Here is a 22,319-nt window from a genome sequence, read left to right as displayed (position 1 = left end):
CATAGTAATTTATACCCCCTTCAAATTTCTAGTTTGTTTTTAAGAGATTATAAATTAAGTCGTAAGCTTCAAAAATTGACTTTCCCTGCAAAAGGGAACTTTTAAAGCCAATAAAAACTGAAGAGATATTAATAATCTCTTAATATAGAAAAAATGTACAATCTCGTGAAAACCAGGTAGAAATAGGATGGATAATTTTGAGACATAGATGCAAATACCATTGATTAAATTTTAAAAAATAAAATACTTCCAATTTATGTAAAAAAAGATCTTTTTAAGCATATGTTGTATTCTTAAAACAATCTCTAGAATCAGTTAATTCAACTTCTTGATATATGTTTTTCCTTAGAAAAAAAAATAGAAAATAAAAAATAAATTATCACTATGTGAAAACAATGCATTTATTTACAAACATTTTAGAATCATTTCTCAGGTACAAAAAGAAAACACATAAATATAGTAATCATAATAGAGAACAACATTCATTATAAACAACTAACTTATAACAAAGAAATGTCTCGCTCATGAATTCTCTCAGCATATCTTTTGTGTGAAAACTTATTTCTAAAATAAATATAATTTGACTGAAAATTTATGAACTGTTGAGTCAATTCAATGCTAAATTGCATTCTTTGAATATTTCAAGTAATAAGGAATTTGGAACATGTTTCTAAACTCGAGGATTAAAAATACAGTAAAAGCCGGGCTATCTGGCATAAATCTAACCAGAAAGTTCACGTCGTTTACAGTTATCAGTTAATGGTCAGATTTAAAATAACAAGAGATAAATAAAGAAGAGATAATTTGTTATCTCATCAACTATACTTTCAACTGAAAATTTATGAACTGTTGGGTCAATTAAATTCTAAATTGCATTCTTTGAATATTTCAAGTAATAATGAATTTGGAACATGTTTATAAGTGATTAAAAATATTGTAAAAGCCAGGCTATCTGGCATAAAGCTTATGTAACTTACAGTTAACATTTAATGATCAAATTTAAAACAAGAAAAGATAATTTATTATCTCATCAGCTATTCTTTTGACTAAAAATTTACAAACTGTTGGATGAATTAAATTCTAAATTGCATTCTTTGAATATTTCATGTAATAATGAATTTGGAACATGTTTATAAACTCAATGATTAAAAATACAGTATCATCTCCTAAACTATATATTTTAAAATAGCAGCTCTATATTTAACTGACCTCTGAACTATTTAAGTAGGTCTATGTAAAATAACTAACATCTTGATATGTTAATAGTTTTAACAAACCAAAAAGAAATTCTCTCATCTTTGCATATGATAATCAGAAAAAATATTTAAACAACAAAACGATAAATAGTCAAATAAATTAGTAACTTTCTTAGTGCACAAACAATTATGTATAATAAGCTGTCAAGACTACTTTGTTAAATGGAAACATTGAATTTCAGCAATATTTTTATTGGTAACAGATATATAGATTTAAAATGCTAATATCTAAAACGAGAACCGATTCGAGGAAATTGACTTCAATAGAAATTATAAACATACAGTTAAACCTGTTTATCTCAAACCTCTTTATCTCATAATTTCTTACATTTACTATTTAAAATCAATGTATTTTCCGTGTCTATCTCTAATTTTTTTTCAAAACCTCTGTTTCTCGAATTTCAAATAGTCGAGCGAGCACAAGTGCCCAAACAGCATAACAGACAAAGAAGGTTAGACGTCAAAAATCTTAAAAAGATTAGTTTTAGTAAAGGTATGTTAAAAAAATTTTTATGCAAATACATATATGTGGGACACCCGGTGGCTGAGTGGTAGCGCTTCGCGCTGCCATGCCACAGGTCCTGAGTTCGATCCTCGGGCCAGGCAAGGTAGACTCAGCCTTTCATCCCTTCAGTTGATAAATGAGTACCAAGCATGCTTGAGAACTAAACACTGGGGGTTTGGCGTTCGGCTAACCACCTAACCGGAACATCTGCTCCTGCATCCCAGAGCCCAAGGTCAAGAAAACTCAGATGGGCACAGTAGGCCTAGGCCCTCTATGGGCTGTCACGCAACTGAGTTTAGTTTTAGTTTAGATATATGTGGTATAATTAATTTACAGAAATGCTCGTATTTTTCTACTAAAAACAATTAAAGCACTTTTAATTAAATTGAATTTTTTAACGATTCGAGATAAACAGGTCTGACTGTATTTAAATATTTGTCATAGATGAAATTTATGTATAATCAAACAATAAAATAAAACTAAATATAACAATCCAAATATTAAATTTAAAATATATATGTCTGTGTTTGTAAAGTTGTTTGTAAACAAATTGCATTTGCTTTTAAATCGAAAGTTTAATTTTAAAAAGTTAGTGAAATACATAAGGTCTAGTGTGTTACAAAAAAATTCTCAAATAGCTTCCAAAATCAAGGAAGCTAAATTTTTATTTGTTTCAAACAAGACGCACAACAAGTTGTCAATCAGATGTCCAGAAGGTAATTTTCCTTTCGTATTCTGCTTTAGGAAAACTCTATATTAAAATTAAGTGATGATTACTGTGATAATTGTTTTATTTTTATTTTAGAAAATGTATAATTGTTATTTATAATTCTATGGAAGAAAAAGAAAATTTTAAAAACCACTGCAGCTTATGCATGCCTTATAAAATGGTATAAATATTACTTAAGGTAATATAGATTTTTGGTACGTCTACTTTCACAGTTTTTTTCTTTCCTTTAAATAGCAGTAAGTGATAAGTTTAATTTTCTCTTTAATTTGGTAGTATTGTTTTTGTTTTTAAACTATGTGATTAGAGTGTTGTTTTTTTTTAATCTATTATTTCACAGTAGAAAATTATGTTTATATATTTTTTTTTTTTTAAATATTACTATTTCCAACAAATGTGAAAAATAAAAATAGTGTTTTTATAGATAATTCTTTTAAATGTATTATATATAGATCTTTTAAATGATAGATAGATTAAATGATATATAGATTTTTATAGATAATTCTTTTAAATTCTTTCCCATTTACTTTGTGCATAAAAAAAAAGGATGCAGTTGTTGCATGCACATGTTTCCCAATTAAGATCTCTATTTTATATTTTTTCTCAATAGTAATAATTAATGAATAATTTTAATTTTTTCTTTTTGTATGTGTTTTTTTTTTCAGCAATGAAAAAAACATTTTTTATATTTTTTATGGACAATTCAACTAATAAAGTATCAGCATCAAAATGCTATAACTTCTCTCACGTGAAAAAAAAAATTAAATACCTGCCTCTTTGAAAGTAGCATTACAAAGATGTAATTCTCATCATTATAGTTTATAATGATACTAAAAATATGACAATGTTTAAAAAGAGATTTTAAATACAAGATGGCCCAAAATTTTTTCTCAAATAAAAATAAAATTTAAAAACTTTATTTGATCGTCTAGCTTTATCAAGAAGTTATGAACTAAATAGATCAAACAACTGGTAACTCTGTTTTCATACATTGGACACCTTTTTATTGAGTAAATATAATAAAATCAGACAAAATACTAAGTTATAATTTTGATTTTTTTTCTTTTAAGTATAATTTTAGAACAAATAATCCTAATTTAAGCACTGCCAGGTTAAATGCCCTGTTCTGTGTGTATCCCTACTAATAAAAATTCCCATCATACATGATTAATTCACAAGAAAAACAAGTAATATATAAAAAAAAAATATTTAAAGTCAATTCCTATGTAGGTCAACAAAGAAAATTTTTATTTTAGTTACTTTTTATTAAATAATTAAAAAAATGTCTCCCATATAAAACTAAAATTAATGAATTAATATTTGAAAACACTGTATTAACATGAAATGTCATCCACTAAAGGTTTAAAAAAATGTATTTAAATTTATGAGTAAAGAGCATTTTATTAATGATTGAAAATTTTAACAAGATATCGAGAGAGTGTGAACTAATAGTAGGAATTGAATGAAAGAGAGCATCTGACTGCAAATCAAATGCAATCGAGACTTTCAGTGGAGCTTTCAGAGTGCGATCAGTAAATAGCAAAATCTGTTATTGAGTATAAAAGTTAGATTATAGAATTCCTCTGATTATTTGTGCCATCTTGTATTCCTTGGACCCAATATACTAAAATCAAATGTGTTACCAAGGCTAATCTAATATCACAGTTATTTTTGGAACAAACGTAATATACTTTGAACTTTTAAAAAAAAATAATTAATTACTGATAACAAAGATAGCGGAGTAACAGTCAGTCATTTGGTGGAGAAGTATAAATACGACTTTTTAATGACCTTTCAACTAAAGTTTGTGGAAACACTTAACAGGTGTTGTTGTTTTGATTACTAGTCTGCAGCATTAGGTGAGAAGCCTTCCTCTTTAATACTCATGTCTAAAGCTGCCTCAACATCTCCGCTCGCCTGGACTCCATTTGGAGTGCCATTCTCGCGTGTCAACAGAGCCCTTTGCTTGCAATGACGCAGTTCATTCGGATGCCTTAAAAATCTGAAACAGGTACAAATCAATTATCAAATAAAAATACAAATTCATATGAACAGCTTGCAGCATAAAATGACTATTCCAATCGATATTATCCAATAAATAATTAAACACGGCAGTAGTTAAATAAAAAAATACTAATAAAGGGCTTAGAAACAATACAGTTGCAAGTAACATTTTGTACAAATGAATAATAAAAACTTAATACTTGAACAACAACAGAAAAAAAAAAAATTTTATTTATTAAACTGAACATTTTTACAATGCCTAAACTACGCTGCTGTTAAAATTGGTAATTTTTTACCATATTTACCACCAATGGTAACAAAAACTTAATCTTACAGTTAATTTTACCAAAAAATCATCACCAAAGCATTTTGGTAAAAATTACCACAACTTTTTTGCGTTCCCATAGAGCACGAAACACTGTAAATTTTACTGGTAGTTTAGGCCATACGTTTTTTGTCAGTCTACATTCTTTGTTTTATACTCCATAAAAATAAAATTGTTTCCTTTTTTGCCCACTTAAAAAATGTAGTTTTAAAAAACTTTAATTTTTTTTAAATGTATATGTAACTTTAATTTTAACGGTAAAGTTAATAACAGAATTATAATGTCTGAGTAATTTTATTATCAACTAATGTTTATAAACACTGTAAGTTTGAAGCACACATTGAATATGGCTTTAAAAAATTAGATTAATCTTACGTATTCTACTATTTTTATTCACTTTGTTTAACACACATAGATATGACAATGGAATCAACATTACGAACCAGGAGGTTTCAAGTGCTGAAAAAATAATCTCCAGACATCAAAATGCTAACTTGCTCATTGCTTAATTCCCCATGTTTTGTTCACAATTTGATATTTCTGCATTTGAACTTTCATGGTTCACTTTTTTTTATGCATTCAGTGTAGGCGAAAGAATGATTACCTGTAACAATGCCTCTCTCCCGGTTCCTTTTGGAGAATTCTAACCCTGTAGTAGTATCGTAAAGCACGAGACATTTTGTCGAAGTTCATGTTTAAGTGATTCTTCTGTTTTCCCCACAGAGCTGCCAAACGATGAGGATCAGTGATCTTAAATATTCCCCGAGACTTGTCCTTCCAGATGATACAACAATTGTATCTTTGTTGAGAGTCGTTCAGCAATTGCTGAAGAAAGTCCCACAAAAGTCGAACATCTGTTAAGAGAAAAGATTATCTTAGCAATGGGTTTTTCTGTAAAGAAAAATAATTACTTTGTAGAACATACAAAGTTTTTCATGACAACTCCTCTCAATTGAAGGTCAGAAATTAATATTTAAGTGAGGAAAAAGAAGAAGCAAAAACACTATCAAAATCTGTCCAATCACGACTGAGGAACACCAAAACCTGTCTGATTGCAGGCAGAAGCAGAAAGGAATCAAGAGGCGCAGTTATTAGGAACACCTTAAAGTTTTACTCTGCAATCCAATACAAGAAGAAACAAGTTTTAGTATGTTTTTAAAAGAAGCCTTAGAAGTTTTATTTTTCACTTTTTTTAATTAGAAGAAAAATGATCTGCAGATACCGTGATAATTCTCTTATGACTATCAAGGTGTAAATTCATCACCTCTTTACTAGTGTGGGAGTGCTTCTCGGTCTTTTGTGACCTCTCTACTCATAACAAGGTATACCTACATTAGGCACCTGGACATATGAGCATTCTTGGATATGAACTAGCTGATGAAGAAGCACAGGCTGGCTCTAGTGGGATTTTCTGGGGCCCTGAGCCAGCTTTGGGAATTTCTCCCACATCATTCAGGGCATCTATATCCAAGTTCTATGGCAAAATGCCCATGAGCAATGGCGCAATTCGCATGGTCAGAGACAAGCTAAGTAGCTGACTGTCCTAATTTACATCAAAAAGATCTTGTTATGCTACAGTTTCAGGAAGATCATTGGTCTTCGCACTGAACACTGCACCCTCAGGAGACACACCTATACATAATGGGTGTTGAATCTATAATCCTCTTTGTAGAGGCTGTCATCTTGAAGAGGAGACTTCACGACATATACTCTGTAATTGTGAGGTCTATTCTGCTCAAAGATTTTAGCATTTAGGGCAACATTGCATTTAGTCCTGGGAATCGCGAGATATTCTTGTTAGGTGTTTGCTGAACTTCATTTAAGCCATAAGGTTTTCTTGTTAATCATGATTTAGGGTTTATTTTATAACCGTCGTTGAACAGCCGACCCAATTTTTGGATTTACGACTACTAATGTTCAACGCCGTAGCCTTGTAATTTTGAACCCAATCCAGAAAACAAGGGAACTCCTGGATCAAGTATCGGGCAAAATTTGCCTTCGTAAAGGACTTTTTGACGGAACTAACCCGCATTTGCGTTACATGGAGAGGAAGACCACGAGAACCTCCCACGGTTAGCCTGACGGCAAGGGGACTCTAACCCATGATCCGTCTACCACTGAGTATATGTCACGTCAGCACTGTGGTCGGTGCAAGCAGGATGCGGAATTCGTATCTACCAGTCATAGCTGGTATTCGAACCCGGTTCACCTCATTAGGATAGCGAACGCTCTATCCCCTGAACCACAGCGGCTAATGATTTGGGGTTTGGGTACAATAGACCTCTGGTCGATGTGAGCTGCCCAACCTCTAAGTCTACCGTGATAATTGCCCACTGCCGTCCGGAAGGGTTTCTGCTATCAGATATATATCTAAATTAAGCTTTTGAAACCAAAAACAAAAAGAAATTCTATCTCTTGTAAATAAAAAATTTATTTAAACTCCTCACAATTTGTTAAAAGCATTTTTAGATTGACCCTCACATGCTCTAATTATGTTAGAAAATAAAAAATGTTAAATTACAAAGCAGGCAACAACAAAAAAAGAAAGACAGAATCCTCCCACAGAAAGACAGAATCTTCACTGAATGTTGGAAAAAATTAGCAATAAATCAATCGCCGTGTAAAGCGATATCTTTAAAAAATAAAAAAAAAATTTATGTGAAATGAAGCAATTCTATAATAGCGATTATCCAATAAGCAATTAATTAGTAGTATTATTAAAAAAGCAAAACAGGCAACTAAGCTAAGTTAAAACTTATCAACATTGATAACAAATAAAAAAAGAAGAAGAAATGTGCTTGCACTCATCAGTAATTTTCCTTTACAATACTTTATTACACTTCAATTAAAGATGACGATGAGCATTACTAATGTATTAAAGAAATTATGTTGATTTAAATAAGAAAACACAATGAAACAGCAAAGTTTATTGCAATGAAAATTCATTTTATGAAGCAGTTAATAAGAGCTGAATGATAACCATAAGTAAGCAATGAATAAAAAAATAATATTTACTGATTTTTTCACCACAGTTTCCATTGTTTCTATCATTGAACAGGGTTGTTGGGTGAGATTGCACTGGAGTAACTACAGAGGGATGTTTTGAGTTCAATAAAACCGCATCTACAAAAATAATAATTTTTTTATGCATCCAAAATAAAGAGAGACTTTACTTTTAATCATAGTATTATTATTGTAATTATAACCGTCATTGAACAGCCGACCCAAATTTGGGTTTATAACTTCGAATGTTCAAATCTGTAGCCTCGTAATTTTGAACCAATCCAGAAGACAAGGAAACTCCTTGATCAGTACCCTCAAAGGTATGATTTATTATGGGAACATGGAGGAAATCGTGACTCGACAGAGTTAACGTACATCAGTCACCATTTACTACAAGGGGAGTCTTTGGCCCACGACCTCTTGAACATGAACCCAGTGTCCTACCAATCAAGCTATTTTTATAACCGTCGTTGAACAGCTGACCCAATTTTACGTTTATGACTTCTATTGTTCAAATCTATAGCCTTGTAATTTTGAACAAATCCACAAAACAAGGAATCTCCTGCAGTACTCTCAGAGGTATGATTTATTATGGCAACATGGAGGACTTTCTGACTCGACATATTTAACGTGTATCAGTCACCATTTACTATAAGGGGAGTCTGCGGCCCACGACCTCTTGGACATGAGCCCAGAGCCCTACCAACCATTATTTTGTTGGAAAAAAACTTAAAAACGAATGATTTTCAATAAAATTTTATTTTATAGTTTCTCTCCCGTGGCTTGGCTCATTTCAGGGTCTTTTGTCCGATATTCAGATGTAAATTTCTTCCTCGGGAAATTGTTTGGGTGGTCATTTTCTTAAAAATTGTTAATAAGAAACCACAGAGAAGCACAACTTTCGACTTCAAATTAGCTCACCAGAATAACCATATTTTTTGGTCATTCTGTTATAAGAGTTGCTTGTTCACAGTACTAAAAATACTTTTCGAGCCACCTAGGCCCTTTTTTTGGTAAGTTAAGAAAATATTTATTCATTTTACAATTCTTATTAATGTCAAATGCCATAATTCATGCAAGTATTAATTATTTAGCATTGTGTTATCTATGAAAGTTGAATAGTTAAATTATTTGAGTTTTTCTTTCTTGTAAAGAGGAGTTCTGTTAAAATTTATTGAAAACAATGTCCTCATCATCATCATAGTTGGCCAGACAGCCCAATGTGGGCCAATGCCTTCCTCTGAAAATTTCTCCATAACGACTTCCGATTTATCTTTGATCTCCAATTCTTTTCATTAATTGCAAGAAAATCAGATTCCACCGAATCAGTCCATCTCAAACACGCCCTTCCTCGCTTTCTTGTTCCAGTGAGTCTAAAAAGCAGTATCTTTTTCATTGTATTGTCATCACTCATTTGAATCACGTGGACCATCCAATTCATTCTATTTATTTTTATGTATTTAATAATATCGGGTTGTTAAGAAATCTTGTACAGTTCAAAGTTAAATCTCCTTCTCCAGTTATTGTTTTCATTTACACCACCAAGTATACTCCGTAAAATCTTTCTCTCAAATATTGTGATACAATTTTCCTCCAGTTTTGTCATTGTCCAAGTTTCAGAAGCGTGTGTCAAGACTGGCCTGACAAGAGTTTTGTAAATTAAGAACTTTGTTTTTCTAGAAAGAAACCTAGATGAAAACGATATCACTCGGTTTTTTAATTTTAAACTTTTTTTTTTAATGGAAGGTCAAAGTTATATGCCCAGAAGAAAGTTAAAATTGTCAGCTTCTTCTAATTTTTAATTTGCGTAATATAATTAAAATAACTATAATCCGCTGTAAAATTATTGAGATCTACTTTGCCTTTAGACTTAATGCTGCAAAGAAAACTCACATCAAAAATTTAAATATTAAGAGCAAATGCATAATAGTCTAATGCATATGATCATCATTACAAAGGTCAAGAAGCAAAATGACAGTCATTTTATTATTCTCATCCTATTTTGTATTTATCTGTTGACAAAAACGGAACAATTAACGTCCGCTTGCCTATCTGACCACCTAGCGTTGAGGGTTAAAAGGCATACTTTTCTAATGATTGTTGTACAAGTTGACCAAGTGAAAATGGGCGAAAATTATTTATGTTTCATTAATTAAAAAAAGTTGTTTGCCATCCATTCGAAAGAAAAAATACATTAGTAATTCCCTATTTGAATCAAATTAAGCAGATTTTAATAAGCATTTTGACAAAACTATAAAATTAGACAACAAAAATATACTTCTTCTAACAGTTGACTCAATGCAGTGTTTATTGAACAATCGCCGTTAGTTAATCTAAGAGTGTAGTTCTAAAAAAAGACGTTTTTTAAAATTCGTAATGTTTAGTATATTTTTTAAAGTAAAAATCATACATTTTTTACTAAATTTTAAAGAATTAACGTAATCGTAAAGAAGACAAAAATAAAGTCTTGTCCATTAAGAATATACAGAAATATTAATAACATTTTCTAAAAAATGCTCGATTCGCTCACCAAACTCCAGATCTTCTTACGGAGTTGAGACAGATCTTTTTTTTTTTTTTTGTAACTTTGTCCATTTTTACTGTTATACTTGTATAATTTTATCTGGCATGAAACATAAGTTCATAGATATTCTGAATTACGAATTAGAAGTGTTTGTAAGGTTTGTGTTCCCCTAACAAAATATGTTTTATCTCTATACTAAATCAGAGTGTGTAGCCAAACCTTTCAACAAAAAACAAGCACCTTTTAGGTGCTTTTTAAGCACTCAAAAAATATTTTTAAGCACTATATACACTAACAAAATGCAAAATAAATTTCAGACTTTACATGACCATGATAAAGTAACTGGTTTCTGACAAAGAACTTTTTTCTAGAGCCATTATAAAATGACTGAGAGATTTTTCGGTTCGATATCAGGAGTGGAAACTAAAGCCTGAAATTGAGAAATGCAAAATGCAGCAGAATTGCACATGAGAGTGCAATAATCTGACAGCTCAGTAGACGCACATGCGAACTCGCAAGTATTTCATCAAACATGTAAAATGATTGGCGCTTTTATACGCTACGGTACGACTGTACGTCGAAATACATTGTGTTTGAAAGAATTGTGAAATCGTTTAACAATGTGAAAAGCACGCTTTTGTATAATGAGTGGCGAAAATAGACATGGCAAAGAAAAAGTAATCATTTTCGTAAAGATAAAATTATAAGCACTGTTTAAAAACACCCAATAAAAAAAAGCACTTTTACGGGCTTTTAAAAAATGACAATCAAAAATAAGCACCTTTAAGCGCTTTTTAAAAACGCTACGCATCATGCAGAGACTTAAAACATCAAAAGTAGTTTGGTGTCTGCTAATACTTGAAGGTGTTTCTATTTTCTGCCTTTCCCTGGCTTTAATACTATTCGCAACATTTAATGTAATATTATATTTAGATATTAAAGGTGGTCATTACAAAATACCCTGTTAGAGCAACGGAATGGAGCTTAAAAGAGGATTTTATATTTCGTAAGCTTATCTTTCGTACCTGTTACGCAACCTCTTTCCGGGCTCTTTTCCGAGTCTTCATTGGCTGGAGGGGGACTCATAGCTGTGGTACTGTCAACGTCACTACCATTCATGTGACTAATGGCTACTTGTGCATGTTCACTCTCGTGTATTACATGACCCATGCTATGGAAGTCACTGCTGATAGACCTTGGCCAGGAGCCTGTTCTTGTAGGAAAAGGACCTGTAAAGATAACAGTCAATAGTTTATTTTCAACTATGGGACATCATTCCAATATAGTATTTATTACAGGGTGGCCACAGTCTGAAAACATTTAAAAGGTGGTGGCAAATGTTTCACACAATAATTGTAAATTTCATAACCAGAAAGCATGTAACCTTGCTGTAGCCTTGTGTCCGAATGATTCTTTTTACTGAAAATGTTTGTTCTAAAAACCTTTTTTCAATAAAGCAAAAATATTTCAGTTCCCAACCTTTCATTTTATAAGGATTACAAATTATTTCGTAAAGCTTTTTTAAAAAGCATTGTCACTTAGGCAAAAAGGTCACTTAGGTCTATAGTGACGTTTCAACTGATGTCACACTAGCGATATAGGAACAAATTGCATTGTTCATCACAATTTCGTGACAAGGTGGATTTTAACTGAGCATACAAGACGTTGCGGAAATAAACCTTATAATTGCCTGGATTTAAGATTAATTTCACCTTGAGACTAGCTTTATTAAAGGTTTTTTTCCAAGCTTGAAAACTCTAAGTCAACCTCGATTTAAGGTTTTTATATCGAAGGCTGTTTCCCAAGGTTTTGGGAAAGGGTAATGTGCGTCGAATAGAGCAGATTGTTACAGATCTCGTTTTAAGATTAGATGTTTTACACGTAAACCGCATAACAAACCTTTTTAGGTTTACATTAAAAGGTTTTTGCCGAGTTAAAATAAACCTTATTTCGCTATCTCGGACTATAAGTAACATATGTGTCTTATAACAATGTATAAAAAGGGGAAGAAATAAGAACTTACTTCTCTCTCGAGAAGAGGCATGTTGCAAAAGTGAAGCCGAGACATTGTTCTCTCCTTTTCCTTGTTGCTGATGTTGAAGGAGTAGGACTTGGAGAGCATTGTAAAGGACGTCTCCACACCGAGGTGTTCTTTCAGAGAAGTCTGTCTTCTTCAGCAGACATAAACCACGTCCTTTTTTTTAAATTAAAAACAGTTGAAACAATTATTGTATAGGTATTACTTAAACAGAAACACTATTTGGAGGATCAGAGATCAGAAAGCGTGAAACGTTTTGGACTTTAAATCTTCCAACCTTAAATATTATACTTCAGTTTGATTTTATTTTTGTTATAATACGAATTCCCTTTCAAAAATTTTAACTTAAAAATATTTACCACATATGTGCAAGTATTCTGGTCTTTTTCTTGAATCAGCGGCAAAGGGGAGCTGCTGAGATTATAATCCCTATGTTGTTTAATTTCCGGATTTTTAGCAAAAACCAGACTTTTTTTCTTCATAGATGCTATTACATTGTTAAAAACTTAAACAGCAGAAAACTTATCTTATTTGCTATGTAAAAAGAAAAATAGACGAATTTTCAAAGGTAGAAATTATTTGTTTAGTTGTCATTTTGTCTTATTGGGGAAATAGGAAATAGCATTAGTTTATTCCCCTTGCCATCACACTTGAATTATTAACTTAAAAAAATAAGAAAAGGAGCAAAAAAAAACAATGATAAGTAAGAGACAAAATTATATGGTGTTGGAGAAGGGATGGAGCTTCCTTTTTACTTAAAAAAGAACTTTTCTGTAGTACAAAAAAAAGGAATTCAAAAAATCATTCAGGGGAGCGTGCCCTTCTACGAGATTAATATTAAGTGGTTCAAACTTCTGGCCGCTCTAGTGTCTAAACTATTGGCAACATATCTTTCAAATTCCATGTTTTAAAGATTCCATATTAGTCGAAAAAATAATGGTTTATTCAGAATAAATATCCGTTTGTTCATTTTGTGTCTGAATAAGTAACTCAAAATATCGAGCAAAAAACTCAAAATATTTTCTAGAGAATCCTCCGCGGGAGTTCTATTATTTTTCTATCCACTTTGCGAAAAGTAGTTTTTGGAACAATAATCGAACAAGTACGCTAACATTAGTGTTTCATAGTTATTTCTCTGAATGACTATACAGCAATAATAATAATGATGAGATGAATAATAATATAAAAACAACTTGCCATTCATAAAGAACTGTTCGATGTCCAGAGGGGGTAGAGAGAAGCTGTCCACACACCATTCTAGCCAGGTGAACACATGCTGCCTAGACCAGTGACGAGGATCTTGAGCTGCAAAGTCATAGATAATAAGAAAGCATCTCTTAGATTTTGTCACATTTAACATACTCATTAGAAAACCATTTTACTGTTTTTAACATCATACAAACCTAGAATCTACAAGACCCCTAGCAAACAATTTTTCTTTGGCTCCAGTTGGGCTCGAAATTGGCAAAATATAAGCCCTATATGAACATGACGCATATTGATATGTCTAGATTTTTTAATATTGGTCCTATATAGGGTTAATATCGGCCTTTATGGGATCTATATTGGCTGAATAATGATTATAAAATGTCGGGTGAATCTGACAATTCTATATAGAGCCAACATTCGTGAATATTGAGGGCCCAAGTTGTATAGCTGCTAGCGATGGTTCGAACATGTGCAGTGGGCAAAATAAAGAACACTCTGAATAACTTTTAATCTAATGATCAGATTTTCACGTGCGATCTTAATGGTTCGAGGGCCTCAACATAAATATTGTAATTAATTGATGTAAACGATATTTTAAGTTATGAAATCAAACACGAAATCGTTATTATCTCAGATTAAATATACCTCTTTTTTTTCAGCAGATTTGGATTTAGGACTCTCAAAATATTGGTGATAGCCGCATCTGAAAAATATGGTCCCAATAGTATGGTCAGGAAACCGTTTCAAAGTTTGAACCCCTTAATGTTAATTTCCCTTTTTGCTCATTTCTCCACCCCTCAAGAATTTTTCAGGCGAATTGAATGCTTTTTGTGCACAATTATAGAATTCGTTTATCCAAAGTTATTTACATGCAAAAAATTATCAAAAGCATTGCATGCTTTTGATAATTAAAATTAATAATTTTACTTTTCGAAATAAATTTGGCCATCAAGAACTCCAGTTCTTAATAAAGTTTATCTTTGGATTACAAGAACTCATGAAATAAATCCATTTTTTTGAGAGGTAAGCAAATGTTTGTATTAAACTTAATGCATTTATGATTGTCTGTTACAACTGTTTTATGTTTAATAGTATATATATCAGATTTATTTTCATAGTACATCAGTTCATGATTTTACCGTTCATTGTTTGTGCATGAATTAATTTTTAACGCACAGAGTTTGTTCTTAATTCATACTTATGAAATTAAAGTAATTTTTAAATTTTTAAAACTATAAGACAAAACTTAGAATTTTTATCATTTTTCAATAACTTTGTTCTCATTCATAAATTGGATGTCACGTTTAATTTTATAAAAATTTATGTGTAATTTAATAAACGAATTTATATATAATTTAATAAACAAATTTAAATAAATATAGATAATTTATATATAATTTAATAAACAAATTTAAATAAATATAGATAATTTATATCCTAATACAAAAAATTAACATCAACTTAGATTTTAATTAATTCAAAGAACGAAGAAATATTTTAAAGGCAAAAGTTTCATAAAAATCATCCATATGATTTTATTATACTTAATAATAAAAACTGTAATAAAAAAATATTTTTAAGAATTGGATAATTTGTTAAACTTAATTTACTGTATGAGTGTGTTAAGTGTACTCTATATAATTTTTTAATTTATTTGTTCTTATCAAAATAATACAGGATTTTGAAGTTATTATTTTGTGCTTTAACACTTTCAAAATTTGGTGTTTTTCTCAAATATTTTTTCTGATTTAAAAGTACTAATTTTTTTAAATTTTAATAGTACTGCTGAACGAGGTAGAAAATGAGATTTCTATGTGTTGTCTTTTTTATTTCTTTGTGTAAATTTATGTTAAGTTTTTATGGTTACCAAAATGGACAATGTAATCCAAAAAAATCTAAATATCTCATCTTGTCTGTTTCGTTTTTTAATAAATAATAAAAAAGTAAATATATTAAATAAAATATGCATAAAAATTATTCCGACCAGTTATTATTTCTTCAAAACATGAATACCAGTTTTGTGAATCAATTAAATAATTTTATTTTCCTCTTTAAACACGACAATTTCGATTTTTAAAACCATGCAAGTTAACCGGAACAAGATCAGATCTCTTAATCATGATAAACTTTACTGTAACTAATGTTTAAGATAGTTACTCTAATATTTTGTTTAATGTTGTATCTTTCATAGCAGAAATCCAGATCAATTCAAATTCAGAGAAAAAAAAATTGTTCATTTTTTGTACTTTTGTTCAGCAAAATGTTTTATTATTTTATCTTACATTTCTTTAAAAGTTCGACTTCAATTTAAAATGTTAAACTATCCCAAAAAATTGATCTCATTCGTCATTGTTTTGTCACATAGCATAATATTATACATTTACAAATTTCCTGACATTCTGATCAAAAGTTTTAACAAACAAAATATTAAAAAAAAAAAAAAAAAAGCTGNTAGAACCGATATTGGTTGTAAAGTGACTGTAAAATATCGGGTAAATCAGACACTTCTGTATAGGGCCAATATTGGAAAATAACGGGCCTTTAAACCCTTATTGAGCCAACATTCGTGAATAATGAGGGCCCAAGTTGTATAGCTGCTAGCGATGGTTCGAACATGTGCAGTGCGCAAAATAAAGAACACTCTGAATAACTTTTAATCTAATGATCAGATTTTCACGTGCGATCTTAATGATTCGAGGGCCTCAACATAAATATTGCAATTAATTGATGTAAACGATATTTTAAGTTATGAAATCAAACACGAAATCGTTATTATCTCAGATTAAATATACCTCTTTTTTTTCAGCAGATTTGGATTTAGGACTCTCAAAATATTGGTGATAGCCGCATCTGAAAAATATGGTCCCAATAGTATGGTCAGGAAACCGTTTCAAAGTTTGAACCCCTTAATGTTAATTTCCCTTTTTGCTCATTTCTCCACCCCTCAAGAATTTTTCAGGCGAATTGAATGCTTTTTGTGCACAATTATAGAATTCGTTTATCCAAAGTTATTTACATGCAAAAAATTATCAAAAGCATTGCATGCTTTTGATAATTAAAATTAATAATTTTACTTTTCGAAATAAATTTGGCCATCAAGAACTCCAGTTCTTAATAAAGTTTATCTTTGGATTACAAGAACTCATGAAATAAATCCATTTTTTTGAGAGGAAAGCAAATGTTTGTATTAAACTTAATGCATTTATGATTGTATATTTACGTTCTGTTACAACTGTTTTATGTTTAATAGTATATATATCAGATTTATTTTCATAGTACATCAGTTGATTTTACCGTTCATAATATATATCGTTATAATTTTTTAATTTATTTTGTTTTTATCAAAATAATACAGGATTTTGAAGTTATTATTTTGTGCTAATTAACACTTTCAAAATTTGGTGTTTTTCTCAAATATTTTTTCTGATTTAAAAGTACTAATATTTTAAAATTTTAATAGTACTGCTGAACGAGGTAGAAAATGAGATTTCTATGTGTTGTCTTTTTTATTTCTTTGTGTAAATTTATGTAAAGTTTTTATGGTTACCAAAATGGGCAATGTAATCCAAAAAAATCTAAATATCTCATCTTGTCTGTTTCGTTTTTTAATAAATAATAAAAAGGTAAATATATTAAATAAAATATGCATAAAAATTATTCCGACCATTTATTATTTCTTCAAAACATGAATACCAGTTTTGTGAATCAATTAAATAATTTTATTTTCCTCTTTAAACACAACAATTTCGATTTTTAAAACCATGCAAGTTAACCGGAACAAGATGAGAAATCAACCGGAACAAGATCAGATCTCTTAATCATGATAAACTTAACTGTAACTAATGTTTCAGATAGTTACTCTAATATTTTGTTTAATGTTGTATCTTTCATAGCAGAAATCCAGATCAATTCAAATTCAGAGTAAAAAAAAAAAGTGTTCATTTTTTAAACTTTTGTTCAGCAAAATGTTTTATTACTTTATCTTACATTTCTTTAAAAGTTCGACTGCAATTTAAAATGTTAAACTGTCCCAAAAAATTGATCTTATTCGTGATTGTTTTGTCACATAGGATTACATAACATAATATTATACATTTACAAATTTCCTGACATTCTGATCAAAAGTTTTAACAAGCAAAATGTACTTAAAAAAATAAAAAATTTCAAAATAAAACTAAGTATTTAAGTACATATTGGATTTAAGCAACTTTACTTTTACATCGACGTATCTAAAGAAATAAATTCCGCCTATTTTTCAGTTGAGACTTTTGAAAAAGAGGATATACGTGATACAAAGTGAACTGTGATACATGCTACTTCATATATTTTTAATACTTTATACGTTTTAATTTTGATTCATTTTTAATTTTTTCAATTATATAATATACAATATTGTTATAAATTATGTATCAATCAACTGCTTCTCAGGGGCTAAATCTTTTAACAAGTTAAAAATATCAACAAAATTTAAAGTATTTTAATTTAAAAGAATTTTTAAAACAATAACTAGGCAAAAAGCATTGTTTGTACCTAGCAATTCTATAAGTGTGTTTTATAGAAATTAAGGTAAATTTTAGAACAACTTAATCCTACTTAATGAGCTTAATAATTTAGAGTACACCATCCCGACGAAAAAATAAATAAACTGAACCAAAAATACATTTTCGAGAAAAAGTAATCAGTAGCTTTACGAACATAAGGTACGAACATCTGTAGCTTACTATTTAAAATCCTCTTACCCGAATTCGGTGAAATCAAGCACTCGCATAAATTCGACAAAAAATCACATCCAGTGTTATTCTTCTATTTTAAGAAAATGCGTGGCGGAGAAGAGTCTTAATCATTTTGTTAAATACTAGGTAGTGTTTAAATTAATCTTCAGGCATTAATATTTTTAAGAAATATATATATAATTTCATTCGAATAAATATTTAATTATTTGAAATTGGGGATCAACGGGTCAATTGAATCGACTTTGAAATTCATATTCATATTGATATTCAAATTATTCATAGTTACTTATGAGGTGTTTTTTTACGGACTTTTTCTTCAAGTGCTCTTTTTTTTGTCCACAGTCACAAAACTATGGGGTGGGTTTACCTGGTAATTAATATTATTTTATATGGTTTTTGTCATTTTTATGAAACAAGTTTACCTGATTGTTAATTAATATCATTTTGTATGGTTTCAGTCGTTTCTATGATACAAATCATTTTATAATCCCTGAATAAATTTTCAGTGTTTCATATATTACATACGTAGTAATAAAAAATAGAATGCAAAAACATGAAAGGTTCGAAAGTTAAAAAAATAAAATTGATAAATTTTTTTTATTTTTAAAATAACCCTATTTTATTAAAAATGCACTGATAAAAGAAGAAATAATCATTTAGAGAATAAAAAAAAACTTAGAAAGTAAAAACAAAGGTTGTAAATGAATGAAACATTTCTTTGTCAAAATGTTGTTTTCATACACTATTTTGCGGTATCTGTCTATATTACTAGCATAAATTTGACTAATTGAACATTGCTTTTTTTTCTTTTCTGTATTACTAAAATAAAAATAATAAGTATTTTTATTAAAAAAAAACTAAGTTATGCTCGACTAACAGACCTAGTTCTGAAGGCACTTTTTAGGGATAAATGTATTTCTTCAACTGAAATAGTTTACAAACTTTCGAATCACCACAACTCAGTTTTTTTTTATAGATATTAATGTAACAATTCTATTTACAGCTTATTCTATTGGTTCCCATTTTGAATCACACCTGAACAATGCACAGCTACATCTGCATTAACCGGAAAAACACTCCAATTCAAAAATTTTATTTATCTACTTGCTGAATACCAGATCTTCACATAAGGTAGAGAATAGAAAAGTAAATAATCAATAAATCGATATTAAACAGCAAGTATATATCGAAACAATTAATAAAGTTAAAAGAATCAAAATTTTTATTTATTATTATTTGTTGCCTTTTCCGATGACTTTACGTTATTAGATTAAGTGAAACACATTTTTTTAAGAAGTTCCATTAAACAGAAAAAAGATTTAACAGTACATAGCTGCTGACATGTTACGTTTGGCATGCTGCTATTGATCACGCAGGCCAATGCATTATAGTCAAAATTTAGCGCAAACAAATTTCTCCATTAATTTAACTCTTATTTTAATTTTTTTATTTTATTTCAATTACCGTTGATTTTAAAATATTTAGTCTCATAGAAATGTAACAAAAGCATAACGATAAACACAATTAACACGATGCATAGTTTTAGATGAAACCTTACGATAAAATGCCATTTAAGTTGCTTCTTGAGTTTACCTGATGAAACAAACCAAAATATATTTCAATATTAAAGATCTTGCGAGAAACGACGTTTTTTAATTATATCTAAAATCATTTTTTTTTTTTTCGATTTTCTTCAAAAAAATTTCTAAATATTTTTTAGAAAATGACTTAATCATGATTATTAAATATTATTTTTATTAATTAATCATGTAAAAATTTATTGGATGTTCTCAAATTTGCCACGTCTTTTTTTTTTGTTGACATTTTATTTTGCTTAACTATAACTTATTTAAACGTCACGATGGTATAAATCACTGAATAAAGTGTGGAGCCATAGTAGCTTATGGGATAGAGCAGTGTCACAATTGTCTTAAGGCTATTTTTTTCCATAAGTTATTAAAGCTTTTTTTTTAATATTTGGTCAAAGAAATTTTAAAATGACTAATATAAAATCTTATGTTATGCTTCTTTCAAGTGTAAATTTTCCGGCTTTGCGATTTTTGAATCTATGTAATTAAGGTGAATAGTTTTGAATAAGGTTTAAAACTTGGATATGGATTAATTTAACTTTTTTCAATGAATCTTTTTATTCTTGTAAAACTTAAAATTTGCTTCAGCCTTGAAATTCCACAGCAGTTAAAAATTTAAAGTAAATTACTAATTTAAGAAACTTATTGTAAAACTTATATATCTTGTATTTAAATGAATTCTGCTCAATGATTTTGTAATATTTTTCTATAGAAGACTAACTAAATAATTTATTGCGGTTCCTGAATAATAAATATAAGTTAGCCCGCTTTTCAACAACAAATTCTCCCTTTCTTTGACTAAAATATGTCAGAAGCCCAGAAGAGAAAATTTTTGTGAATTATTTATCATCAAATTAAATTCCTTACAGTCATAAGAGATAAAACAATTAATCTTTTTGCGGGTAATTAGCACATTTAAGATTTTTTTTTCTCTTCTTATCAGTGATATTTAGAGAAATATTGTGACTGTGTAATTTAATTTCATTATTTTTAAAAATTGTGCTTCTATTGGGCCATGATATTAAAATTGAATCTAAATACGTGAAAATTAATTATTAGATCATGATTTATTCAGGGTGTTCCCTTTTTTTCTTCCGCACTGTACACCATAACATGTGTTACGCATAATATGAAAACTCTATCATCTTACAAGAACTGAAAGGATTGGGCAAATTCTCTGAAGAGAAATTAACATTAGGATTTATTAAAAGTGGAGGGATATAAAATTTTTTTAGTTCAATAGTTCACTTACAAGGGAAACTAGGGAAGTGTGACTCGCCAATTTTGAAATAAACTAGTGGGATGTATGCCTTATGAGGAATAATTTTAGGGGGAAACATTCGTTTCGGCCCATAGAAGTTCCTGTAAGAGATAAAAAATAATTCAATCTATAGAAAAATCAGTATTTTATTACTTCAATGCAGACTATTAGTTATTGTATTTGTCTCATACTCCAATTAATTTTGTGGTACTTTCANTTTTGGAGCGTTCGGTCTTTAATTTCCAAAACTCGATCAATTTTCCTTCACCAACGCGCAATTCCTTGACCGTTGGTTTGTAAGAAGTAATTGCTGTGAAAACTCAAACATTCTACATTCAAACTACTAGTCCCTGCTAACTACTAGTCCCCCCCCCTTCATCTAAGAAACTGATCCATATTTAAGAAATCACAAGAATCCACCTAGGAAAAATTAACTGGATATGTAGAAAGGCAGTAGAAATTTCATTGCCCAGTGCAATAGCATGTATAAAAATTTTTATGTCAAAGATTTGATTTATAACATTTTCCTTCTTTTGTGATTCCAATTTCTTTTGTACTCTTACTGACTTCAGGAAGGTAATTACCCTCCCTAAGTGTAGAAAGACCACCTTAGTTGACAAGATTGTGATTATCTCTTATCTCTGAACTATTTTCATGTCATTTTGCTATTGATTCACTCCCCTAAATATCTAATCAATTTTACATGTTCAATTTAAGGTTCAGGAAAATAAAAATAATAAATATAAAATGAAGAAAAAAAAATCAAATTTTAATCAATTTTCGCGCAAGTCAAGACATATTGAGAAATTCGCCGGTTTTAGGAAAAAAGATGACAATTTCGCGGAAATCATCGCGGAAATTCGAGCCGCGACAAACCTGCAGCCCTGATCATGAGTTATTCAGAGTGTTCCCTTTTTTACCGCACTGTACACCATAACATGTGTTACGCATAATATGGAAACTCTATCATCTTACAAGAACTGAAAGGATTGGGCAAATTCTCTGAAGAGAAATTAACATTAGGATTTGTTAAAAGTGGAGGGATATAAAATTTTTTAGTTCAATAGTTCACTTAGTTACAAGTTCACAAAGTTAATCTTACAGTTATCAAGGGGGTACAGAACACAAATTTTGAAATTACACCT

The 22,319-nt window shown here is 29.7% G+C and overlaps 1 protein-coding gene across 5 annotated transcripts in view; it reads right to left on the bottom strand.

The window, feature by feature from the left end:
- Positions 1-387: 387 nt before the first annotated feature.
- Positions 388-22,319, bottom strand: part of LOC107440448 (anterior open) — a 69,361-nt gene continuing 47,429 nt past the window's right edge. For all 5 annotated transcript variants that reach the window (XM_043044874.2, XM_043044871.2, XM_043044872.2 and 2 more), the window contains exons 3-8: positions 13,580-13,687; positions 12,368-12,538; positions 11,370-11,573; positions 7,833-7,940; positions 5,422-5,671; positions 388-4,490 (exon numbers count right to left, since the gene is read on the bottom strand). In XM_043044874.2, coding sequence (XP_042900808.1) covers positions 4,331-4,490; positions 5,422-5,671; positions 7,833-7,940; positions 11,370-11,573; positions 12,368-12,538; positions 13,580-13,687 — 1,001 coding nt within the window. In that variant the 3' untranslated portion in view covers positions 388-4,330. The remainder of the gene's footprint in view (positions 4,491-5,421; positions 5,672-7,832; positions 7,941-11,369; positions 11,574-12,367; positions 12,539-13,579; positions 13,688-22,319) is intronic.

This window comes from Parasteatoda tepidariorum, chromosome 1 (assembly GCF_043381705.1).
Source record: "Parasteatoda tepidariorum isolate YZ-2023 chromosome 1, CAS_Ptep_4.0, whole genome shotgun sequence".
NCBI classification, from domain to species: Eukaryota; Metazoa; Arthropoda; class Arachnida; order Araneae; family Theridiidae; genus Parasteatoda; species Parasteatoda tepidariorum.
Note: the sequence above shows the minus strand (reverse complement) of the source record. Positions and strands in the feature narration are given on the sequence as shown.